This window comes from Nannospalax galili, unplaced genomic scaffold, assembly GCF_000622305.1.
Source record: "Nannospalax galili isolate Female #2095 unplaced genomic scaffold, S.galili_v1.0 scaffold1282, whole genome shotgun sequence".
Lineage (NCBI taxonomy): Eukaryota > Metazoa > Chordata > Mammalia > Rodentia > Spalacidae > Nannospalax > Nannospalax galili.
Genome location: NW_008348795.1, coordinates 1,628,180 through 1,640,498, shown reverse-complemented (window position 1 = coordinate 1,640,498; position 12,319 = coordinate 1,628,180). Strand labels below are relative to the sequence as shown.

Here is a 12,319-nt window from a genome sequence, read left to right as displayed (position 1 = left end):
ATATAACAACAAAGGGTGCCCTTTTTCTGATAAAACTGCACAGTAAAACGTACTGTCTAGTGCTGGACGTCATTCATTGTAGAGCGCCTGCCTAGTGGTAGATCATGAGAACTGACTTGAGCGCTACAAAAAAGAACTTTTAAGAAGGAAAAGAGCAATCGTCTTTCGAGTGAATGATCACTTCCCTTGTGACTTCACTTCCTTTTCATTGTGAGTATGCACGATGTTCTGTGGTATATGTTTAGAGCAGTAACAGAACTAGAACATAACTGAGAATTAACGCAGGATGTTATGCAATATAGCACAGCCCTCAAAGGAAACCAGAATAAAATCTAGCGTAAGTAAAAAGTAGGAAGAGAAAAGGACGTTGCAATACTTGCTCCTTTTTAAACATGCAGAATCTATGTGAAAGTGGAGGCTTAACCTATGTTAAAACATCCCGAGTCAATTCTGCATTCACTTATTTATCGTTTTGCATGTGTAATTACATACACACAAATACACAGAGCCCAGAAGTCAATCATATGTTCCCTTCTTTCTACTAATGCATGTGTTTTATATACATTAAAATCTGTGTTCTCAAAGGCCAGGACAAGACACCTATTTTTTAAATGATTGCTTCCTTGAATCCTCTCTCCTTTTTCACTATGACTGTACACTGTTCTGTGGTATATGCTTTTAAAAGTTGCTGTCTCTGATGGTTAATATTTTCAACTTGACAGGATCTAGAATCACCTAGGCAACAAGCAACTAGGCATTTCGGTAATGGATTGTATAGATTAGGTTAATTAAGGTGGGAAAATCCGCACTAACTTTGGGGTGCAGCATTCCATTGGCTGCTCAAATCAAAGGGAGAAAAGGGACCCAGGCACCGGCATTCATCACTCCTGCTTCCTTATTAAGGAGGCAATGTGATGGCTGCCTCATGCTCCAGCCACCATGACTTACTTCCCTGCCATCATGGACTATACTCTCAAATTATGAGCCAAAGTAATCCCATCCTTCCTTGAGCTGTTTTTGTCAGTATTTTGTCCCAGCTTAGAGACAAATAACTGAGGTACCATCTTTCTAAGGACTGCATATGGCATGCCCAGGAAAAGTGGAGGAATGATTCAATGACAGACTCCTCTTTCCTTGGATTTAAGGACTGAATGATACTGATATTCTGTTTCATGAATCTTAAACTTTTATTCAGATAATATTTCAGAAAACCTATGGCTAAGATGATTTCCTAAATTTCAGAAAAGACCAAGAGGGTTAGGAGAAAAAGAAATTCATAAATGAATTCCTCAGAAACTCATTGAAAACTGCATTGATATTTGTTTCTCATATGTCCAAAATGCAGCTTTTACTTGTTAAAGGCATGAGGTGCTGTCTGAGTAATTATGAGAGAGTAGTATGGTATTCAGGGAAGGGGCGATGAGAATAAACTGACCCCATCAGATATGTTGCGGAGAACCTGAAGTCATATTTACTCCTGGGCTTAATCTTAAAATTATTAGCCTAGAACTTATTAGATTAGATTTTTTTATAACTTTTTTATTATTCCAAAGAGAGGCAATTTTTACACATTTCTCCAGAAATAACTTGAAGCAGGTTACATAAAAAAATATGCACAATGAAGTTTAAGGGAGGGGGAATAGGAATAAGATATTGACCAAAGGATTTGCCAACATGGTGTCAACTTTGTTAGAATAATAAAGGTTTCCATTAGCTTTTTTTTTTTTGAGAATCCTAATGAGTTTATTGGGCTTGCTAACAGAGCGTAGGGTGGTTTTTTTACTTTAATTTTTTAGAGAAGAGTGGGCATCCACCCCCGCATTTATGGTTGCCCTGGAAAGTCCACACTCAAATATAGATCCTGTGACTTCCCAACAGCCCCACAAAATGGCAAGAGACGTACCTCATGGAGTTCTTGGCTTATATATCCTTAGCCCCTTCCTCATATCCAGCTAAAGTCAACTGATTAGTGGGAGGGGCAACTGACTCCCCCCCTTGACTCCTTGATGAGTGTGGGAAGGAGGTTTGACTACAGCTTGTCAGCATAGTGGTCCAGTTAACCCTCCACCCCTTCCTCCAGTTCTTACATTCTTTTCACCAACCTCTTCCACAAAAGTCCCTAAACCTTGGAGGGGGTGATAAGTGTAGGATGATCTTCCTCCCAATTTGACAAGGCATTGAACTTGAAGGTCTCTGCATCACCTGTTTTCTTTGGGCTTTGGCCCATTGGGGATTCTATCTACTATAAAAACACAAATAGCAAGAAGCAAGAGCATCTAAACAGTGGCTGCTATAATAACTTAATCTATGGGCATAAACACAAATGCCTGGACAGTACTTTAGCAGGTACATTACATCCATCTAACAAAACAATTGCAGTGGATTCCCCACTGAGGCCTATATCCTCCCCTCCCACAGGCATTTGGCCTAGTCTACATTACCAGATGTGTGTTCCATCTCCAGGAGTGGGCATTATAGTTAATTGAAAATATGCTAGTTGTACATACACTAGACATGCCACTATTGCACCGGCAGGAACATCTTGCTTCCCTCTCTTTAGCTATTGTGAAAAGAGCAGCAACAAATGTGTTTGTACAAGAACCTCTATAATAAGATGAGTTCTTTGGGTATATGCCAAGGAGTGGTATAACCGGGTCATATTGTAGGTTCATTTTTAGTTTTTTAAGAGCTCTATAGGGGTTGCATGAGTTTGCAATCCCAATAGCAGTGAATGAGGGTTCCTCTTTCTCCACATCCTCACCAGCATTTGGTAAGGTGAAATCTTAAGGTGGTTTTAATTTGCATTTCCCTAATTACTGATGATATTGAACACTTTTTAAGATGTTTCTTAGCCATCTTTATTTCTTCCTTTGAGAACTCTCTGTTTAGATCTTTAGCCCATCTTTTAATTGGGTCATTTGTTTTCTTGATGATTAGATTATTAGTTAATGATATTTCTAAGATTTATAAGTAAGACTTTTTCTATCTCAAGAAAATGCAAACAAAAATCACATTATGAATGATTTTCTATTAATTATTTTTATATTTATATTCTGAGTTTATATTGCTTATTACATTTTATATTTACCTCATTATTTCTAAACAATATATAGATTTATAATATTTTTTTCCATTTTAGACATTACCACTTAATTTTCTCCAATACAAAATGAGGATTTATCTCTACAGCTATTCTTCCCAATATCTCTAGTTCCACCCCTCACAAAACCTTGTGCTCCAAAATAGTTATTTCCCAGTTTTTGTTGTCAGTGAGCATTTATTTATTTGTGGTATCTTGACTCCACATAAAGATGCAGGCTATTCAGATAGTATATATGATTGCATTTTCTGTCTTATAAAACTGCTTTTCTTAGCGTTTATAACTGGTTCCTCTTACATTCCTTGTTATTCTTGCTACTAATAATTCCTTCACCCAAATTGTCCATCACTACGTAAAATTTCTCTTAGTATACACATCTTTCTTTTTCAAAAATTATTCTTAGGGACAATTCTTATAAAGACTTACTAAATAAATTTCCATCCTAGAAATTACATTCCATGGACATTTGTATTGAGTTCTTGGTTTTCTCGTTACAGCATCTATATCTCCAGCAGCTTCTTAACATAGGTTGACAAAAGAAATAAAATCCCCTGTATAATTCCCTTGTAAAAGTCGAAAAAAATTCCCATCCAATTTTTTAATGCATACTGTCTTGCCGTTTTATTTTCACTATTAATGCTGAGCAGTCTAACATGCTACCTCCTGTTTCCTAAAACACAATCTCTTATTTATCTTAATATTTAGGATACTTTGCTTTTGCCCTCTGTTCTGAAATTTCACAGTGATGTTTCTGGATACAGTCAATATTTCTTCCTTGTCCTAGCGCGTACTCGGATTCTCTTTGATCTAAAGACGTGGCCCCTGTTCCCAGCACGTTGTCTGATTTATTTTAAATGAACACACAAAATAATGAAATTTATTATGACCCATTAGCATGTGCACACACACACACACACACACACACACACACACACACACACACACACACACACACACAATGAACTTTGAAAATATTTCCCCTCAGTTTTTCCAAAATGCTCCTGAGAGATTACATTGCCATCCATGGTGACTAATGAGATTTGAAGTTGTAAATAATTCTCTAGTGTTTGCTGTTGCCTCTGCTATCTTTCCCAAAGAGGTGTCCTAGAATAGCAAGTCTCTGGAAGCACAGAGAAAGGAAGATTTCTTCGATCTAGTGAGAAACTACCAGACTTACCATTGGACTTAGATACTGCAGAGACAAAAAATGTACGAGAGAGTATTTCATTTTGTAAAGATTTACCTAACATACCCACCATCTCCTGCCTTTGGTGTCGATTCAAGAAGAAAGGAAGGAGGAAGGGAAGACAGGCAAGGAGGTGCTCAGTCTGACTTCCTGCTAAACCTTTCATGATATTGGTATCTATCAATGATATTTTGGCTATGGCATTGTTTTTGTTGACATGAGTTTCTTCCATTAAATTGCAGTTGTAATCAGAAACACAGAATATTTTTGTATTCCTGGAGCTCATCATGTCTGGCATTCTTTAGCCATGATATAAATGCTGACCAATGCTATGCCTCAGCTGCTGTCAACTCTAGACTGCTACACACTGTGTTTCAGCCATGGGGGTCTTATTCATGCCTTCTGCTTCCAGGTTATAGACTGACAACCAATCAAGGCTCTTCTTCTCCCTGGCAAGTCAAATTTCAAGATGTATGGATAAAGCATGATTATTTAATATCACAAATTGGCCAGTGATTCTCAAAGCAGAATGCTTCCAGTTCTCATTTTTAGATGCCATAACATTCCATTGTGTTTAATTGTATGCCATAAAATACTTACATTAGGAAGCAGCATTATAAAAGTAAACCAAAGAATAAAATCAGAATTACTTCCTATCTATACATCTTATGCACCAATGTCAGAGAAAGTGGCTTTGAACACTTCACAAACATTTTCTAGGTCCACTGTATACCTGTGAGTAAATAGAGTCTTCTAAGACTAATGTGTTGGTGTTTGAACACATGCATTTCAGAAGTAAAAAATCTCTATGGAAATTCACTTCATAAAATCAGCACCCTGGAATGACCCACACTTTTCCAGATCCATCATCCAAATCCTCCGAGAATGAGCTCATTTTGAATGAAACTTCATGAAAAGGATTAGAAAAGAAATGTAATATGAATGTGCAGAAAAGTGGTCAATAGTTTGAAATGTAATTTTAAGTAAGGCAAATTGGGGAGGAATTCCATAGGGAGAGTTCAGTTTTTAGAAAGACTATTTTGCTTTAGAAAATGAGGCCAGTAAGCTCAGATGTACTGACAATACCCTAATGCTTATATATATATTCAGTAATTTCTTGAATAAGAAGATTTAATGAATTTTAAAAACAATTCAAATGAGAAGTGCATATAGGAAAGATGATGGAGATGGGGTATTTAAAAAATCTATCATGCCACAGAATATGGATTTATTATTTAAAATAAAGTAGTAGTGACCATAAAGATAATTAGGAAACGTTTTGATAATAAAAATTATTTGAAAATGCCCAAAGCATCTAGATTAGAAATCAGAACAGAGGTAACACTATATTGAACCTAACTAATTCACAATCTGTTTGTGCAATTCGATCATCTCAGAATTTGTTGTAGTACTGTCATTTGACATAACAGGAACACTTACATACTTGCCAAGATTGAGTTAAAGAGTTAATTCTGCCATAAGCTCTTAAAGGAAAAAAAATATTGCATATTCCTTTTTCCAAAGAACACATAGAACTATATTTGTCCTCAGTAAAAGAAATGAACCTAGAATTCAGACTCAACCTAAACATAAATGTGGCTTAGGAATGGCAAAGTAATAGCACTTGGCATATGTTAGGTTAGCCTGTTCCTTCTACACTGGATAAAAATAAGAAAAAGAAAGCATCTGAAACAGACCCACCCTATTACAACCCAAATTTGCCCATGAAAGCAGAAATTTTCTGGCCTGCGTCTATGCATGCTTTCCACTTTCCGTAGCCTCCCACACCATAATGACTTATGCATGGAATTCAGAAGCTTTATATTTTCCTTTTTAGTACAAGATTAATGCCAACACGGAAAATGTGAATGCTGGCCATTTTCAAAGATGGCCACAGACCTCTAAGGGAACCAAACTGTGTCCAGAAAGATATTTGGTCAGGTCAGGGTACCAAAATGCTAGTACGTGTCTTAACTTCACCCATCTTTATAGGGTGGGACTATTTACCTTTTAAGCACACGCTTAGTCAGAATAATTTGAAATATTTTGTGGGGAGTCAGAGTCCTTTTCAAAAGACTGAACCAAAGCCAGCCCAGCAGTTAATTTGGTTTATGGCTGAAGGCAATGTCACATGCTGGCAGCTCCTGTGCAGCCCAGAAACTGAAAATATCTGCTCTTTGAATGGGATTTTTCATTCACAGTCTGGCCATTTATTTTCATTGTGGATTAACATTTGAGTTAGTCAATTTTATAAGGTTGACCTTCACACTGATACAACTTGTTTCCTTTAACCAGTTTGAAAAATTCAAGGCAAAAGGATGACTATAAAGTACTTATAATCTTACCTTATCTTACAAATGCCTTTTTTGTTTGCTTAAACTTTTATGATCCAAGTCCTAAAATGAAAAGTGTGAACTAAAATTTTCAGATGAAAGAGGAGGCTTGAGTGTTTGGACTGATGGTTTAATGAGCTCGCATATTCTTTTCAATTCACTTGAATTATTTTATGGAGGGAAGTTAGAGTTTATACACAGTAAAGGACATGGGGAGATGGATGAAGGTAAAAATCCCATAATTCCATGGAGACAGTGAATGTCGTTCGTTATTTGAGCCTGTGCCTTAAAAGCCTGCCTTAATTTGAAGATGGGCTCCCTTCCTAGACAGCTTTGAACATTTACAAGATACTTTTAGGTTTCGACAATACTGATGCCTTGTCAATGATGTGTGCTACGCTTTCTTATCCATGAATTGTGACTTAATCTGAGCTGAACTGGATTATTTTGTGTTCCTCAGTCCCTCCCTGGGGTACATACATCCTGGTCACTGGGATCAGCATGTGATCTGTTACACACTAATGCATTGCACATGCCGCCTGCCTCTGTAGCTCAAGTTTTGCAGGAGTTCCCTTGTGGCCTTTGTTGCAATTCAAACCAAACAGCAAATTGATTTCCTTAATGACTTTTGTTCACAAAAGTAAACCAGGAAAGCATGCAATCCAGGGCAACAAGTTTTATTTCCAGCAATTTTTTTTTCTTTTTGAGACAGGGTCTCCTTGTAGCCCCAGCTGTCCTGGAACTCACTATGTAGACCAGGCTAGCCTTGATCTCAAAGAGATCCTCCTGCCTCTGCCTCCCAACTGCTAGGACTATGGGCGTGCACCACCACTCCCGGCCTATTTCCAGCAGTTTTTATTAAGTATTGTAATCCAAATAGTTCAATTCTCAATGGAGTTTTAAATGCTTGGCATTTATAGCTTTATTCATCAGTAAACCAGATCAACTGTTTTTTTTTTAATATTGATAATTTTGACAAAAACACTAAATGTAAATTTTTCTTCTAATAGTCGACTGATTCTTAAACAACATGATTAAAGCTATTAAACAGAGGCTTTATTATATCTCTTACCTCTGCTTCAACAGCATAGATTAGATGAGATGCTCTGTTTGCCATTACATATCACCATGTATATATACCGTATATATGTCATAAGTGCATATTTTTTAATTTTTTCTACAGGTGGCAAAATGACAGAGCATCCTCTCTTCTTTGGCCCATGAATTTGAAGGCATCTTTCACCAAGTTCAGTCTCCTTGAGCCTCATATGGAATGTATCTCTGTGTCTGTCATTACATTATGATGACATGTCTGTAGCTATCAGAAAGAGAAGCTGGGAAGAGCATGTGACCCAGAAAACCGGACAGCCTTTTAATTCTGATGAGTGTGACATAGCATGTCATCATGGACTGGTAGCCGACAGCTTGCAGGCGAGTATGGAGAAAGATGCAAGCCTAAATGTGGACCACAAAGAGAAGTGTGCTTCCCTACCAGACTGCTGTCATGTGTCAGAGCCCAGAGATTTTCCCGGAAGGCCAATGGGTCAGATTTCAAAGGAGGTGGATGAAAGTGACAGTCAAGAAGGGGAAGAGCAGTTTCTGTCTCTGGAGGCCAGCACAGAAACACTGGTGCACATTTCTGATGAGGACACAGATTCTGATGTGTACCTTACCAATGACACACGGATTATAACTCCCCAAAGACATGAAAGAGACAGCCACCATAGTGTGGAAGGAGCAGGCTCCTTCATCAAGACACTGCCTGTCACAGAAAGTAACCAAGACAATCTTAACTCCTGGGGGATGACGGGGGAAGTTATTGTGTCTCCAGCAGAAAAAAGCAGGGAAAGGAAAGATGTTGATGCAATAAATAAAAGTTTGGAGATTTGTAATGATAGAAGCTTAAGTGAAGTAAGAGATGTGCCCAAAGTAAATATATTTGATTCTTGGGATGTGAAAGATCTCGCACCTGAGAAACAATTGCTTAATTCTGCAGTAATCGCTCAACAACGAAGAAAACCTGACTTCCCTAAGGGGGAACAAGAAAGAAACAGCAGCCATGTAGGACAAGATGAGTCGTTGACTGCTCCTTGTGCAGACGAAGGGCTGCCATTATTAGAAGCAGATTGTGGAAGCCACCTTCCACAGCCTCCTTCCTGCCCCAGTGGAAAGTCAGCAGAAAATGACCTGGAGAAGAATGGCTTCTCAGAACATGAAAACAAAAGCCCTCCCGAGGTCAACACAGAAGATGGCATGCAGTGTTTACACTTAAAGGACCCGGTGACCACCCAGGAGCCCACAGACAGCCAAGTCAGACTGCGCAAGAAAAAGGTAAGCTGCTTGCCTGTGTCGAACATCTGGCTTTCAAATCTTTGTAAATATCCTTATTTTCATCACTCACTAATTTGTCTGAACTGAAAGAATGCACAGATGCTTTTTGTGGCTTTTTTTACCATGTAATACAGCTACTATAATTTAAAAGCTATACACATGATAAAAAGCACCAAAATAAGAGCAAGAGTTGTGTTAGAATTGTGTTGAAAATGGGATTCAGCTTTGCTTTCTTTCCTTGGAATTCAGTGGCCCCCACAGATCATTATTGTATTGTTCCAGGCCTTCTGAAGAGTGACACCTAATTTTTATGAGTAAAGGTACATTATATTTAATTTTGAATCAATTATTTAGGTTGGTTTCTCTCCCCCTTCAAAAATTATGTTTAGTCATTGTCAGTCACATATTAAAAACGACCCCTTTGGGGCTAGGAAGATGGCTCCATGGTTAAGAGCACATAGTGCTCTTGCAGAGAACCCAAGTTTGGTTTCTAGCCCCCACATCAGGTAGCCCATAACCATCTGTAAATCTAGCTCCGGGGGACCTGATACCCTCTTCTGGCTTCTGTGAGCTCCTGCACTCATGTGCACATACCCACATACAGACACAGACACATACACAGAATTTAAAATAAATCTTTAAACATATTTTAAAATAACACCTTTGTGTATTGAAAAGCAACACATCCCTCTCTATCCTGGATGTGCTGATATGACTTTAAATGGCACACTACTGCATTTACATCTGGGGATGTATCATATCTTTTCTTTGCCACAACTTTTTTTTTACTTTTGACAGAAAGGGTCAATACATTATATTAACTTTTTATGCTAAGACCCCTTTGACTAATTCTGGAGATTCTTCTGAGGAAGCTTTCACATGAACGACACATTGGGGAGCATTGTGGGTAAGAACTGTGCTCTTGTTCAAAATGTTAGGCTTCCTTTGCATTTTTCAAACAATGTAGTGCTAAATAAATTGATGATTTCTTTACCTGACCCTCTCATGTAGCAAGTGGCACTGAAAAAAAAAATGCTGACATCTGAAAACTGCAGCAATAAAAATATTTTCTTACCCTCTCCTGACATAATCTTAATTCATAATTGCATTTCTGCTAAACAGAAAACTAATGTTTTTAGTCCTATTTAAACTAGAGCTATCTTCCTCCTGGGTGGGGGGGCGGTTGGTTCCCAACTCTTTAAGGTGAAAAAAATTCTGATTTCCATAACCTGTGGTTTTGCTAACAAACTGGATCACTACTTAGTTTAAATGAACCTGAATCCATTATAGCAAAATCAGTGTGCTCAGACTCTATGCCGACAGAATAGTTTGTGTTTCTGGCAAACTTTATCTTCCTTATGTAAGTTGTACTAAAATGTCAGTGCTCCATGAAGTTGTTATGCTTGGAATGCTCAAGTCACATTTCCAGAAATTTCCATACATCCTATCAAATCTGTTGAAGAAAATGCAATAATGAACTAAGAAAATATTAACTAACCTATGACACAGCTCCCTAAAATAAGACAAATCTGGCCCAATTGCCTACAGAAACATTAAACATTCCTGCAACATCAGCTCACACTTGGACATTTATATCAAGAGGAGGAATGCTGGAAAGAATGTGCTCTTGGGCATGCTGCTATAGCATGGTTGCATTTTGAGAGCTGTAATTATATCTCATTTACAAGTTCTAACTCAAATATTCTATTTGAAGTGCTTCATCGTTCTAAAGTCTTGCTGCATTATCTGCTGGAATATTTACTATGACACTACAACCTTTGTGGCATGCCTTGGAGTGAGTAGATAAATGCAAAAGTTTAGGTTCAAATTTTACTATATAGCTAAAGTATGCAAGGCGAGAAATCCTTAAGATTAAAATGTGCACTATGTTACTGTTTTATCTGTCACTAAGAGAGTGTTAGATACCTTTAGATTGGCAATTAATCATGCTAAATTTTTACCAAAAGGTAACAAACCATACACATAAGAACAATATGCACAGAGATATTTTCCATTGCATTTTATGTTACTAAAAACAAAAGGAAATGCCCTAAAATTTGATTAATATAGCATTTAATTATTATCTTTGTATGAAATGCTATACAGCCATTATAAAGTTGGGATATGGAGCCGGAGACATGGTTTAGTCAGTAAAGTGCTTGCTGCACAAGCTAGAGGACCCGATTTCAAATCCCCAGAGCTCACATAAAAAGCCAGGTGGAATAATGCATACCTGTTAGTCCAGCACTGGAGAGCAAGGCACAGTGGGATCTCTGGGGATTGCTGGCCAGCTGTGTCAGCCAAGCAGTGAGCTCCAGGTTCAGTGAGACCCTGTCTCAAAAAGCCAAGTGGAGGGTGATAGAGGAAAACACCCAAAGTCAACCTTTGGCCTCCACATGCATGTATACTTGCATACCCACATACACATACTTGAATACCCAGACACACATGCAACATACATACACACGCATGCATGCATGCGTGCACATACACACACAGGCACAGAAGATGGAGTCAGAATTAGGTGAGTCATTTTAAAAGACATGATGTAGTTCATCTGGGAGAAAATAATGGCAAATTAGTAAGGGTAGTATGTCTCCATTTATGTGAAAAACGTGCATATTTAGAAACTTTTAAAACTATAAAAAGAAGAAACTTCTTTCTGTAGCTAAATAATAATATGCTAAATATGCTAAATGCCTTATAAATAAACAGAGAAATAACATTAGTTACTTTAAGTATGTGACATTTAAAAGGTGGAAGGAGGAAACTTTCACTTTGTATTCTATAGGCCTTTTATAAAAGATGATGGAACTATGGTTGAAATGAACACGATGAAGCATAAAATAATATAATATGGGAAATATATGTATTTGGAGTATTTTATGTGCGTATCAAATGATCCTCTGTATCATATTATCATTTGTATGAAATGAAAGCGAAAAGGCTGTAAGAGTTCCGAAAGACCTTCAATGTCGGTGCAGTTAGAAATCAGTTTCTATGTGTGTGTGTGTGTGTGTGTGTGTGTGTGTGTGTGTGTGTGTGTGTGTGTGTGTGTGTGTGTGTGTGTGTGTGTCAGAGTGGAAGCCAGGGTTTTACACAGGCTAGCCAAGCACCCTACAACTGAGTTACATTCCCAACACTTTTTTTTTTAACTTTTTATTTAGAGACAGAGTCTCACTAAATTGCCAAGGCTGGCTTGAAACTCACTGTGTAGCCCAGACAGGCCTTCAACTTGATCTCCTGCGTTAGCCTCCTGAGTAGCTGGAATTACAGGTCTGTGCCACCATATCTAAACAGAAAAGTGTTTTCAGGGACACACAAGCCACATGTCTGTATGGCATTACATGCCAGATACTGGAAAGTGTT

The 12,319-nt window shown here is 37.9% G+C and overlaps 1 protein-coding gene across 9 annotated transcripts in view; it reads left to right on the top strand.

Annotated features, from left to right (window-relative positions):
* Dlc1 (DLC1 Rho GTPase activating protein) overlaps positions 1-12,319 on the top strand; it is a 441,479-nt gene that overhangs the window by 8,784 nt on the left and 420,376 nt on the right. For all 9 annotated transcript variants that reach the window (XM_029569842.1, XM_029569841.1, XM_008846071.3 and 6 more), the window contains exon 2: positions 7,803-8,950. In XM_029569842.1, coding sequence (XP_029425702.1) covers positions 7,928-8,950 — 1,023 coding nt within the window. In that variant the 5' untranslated portion in view covers positions 7,803-7,927. The remainder of the gene's footprint in view (positions 1-7,802; positions 8,951-12,319) is intronic.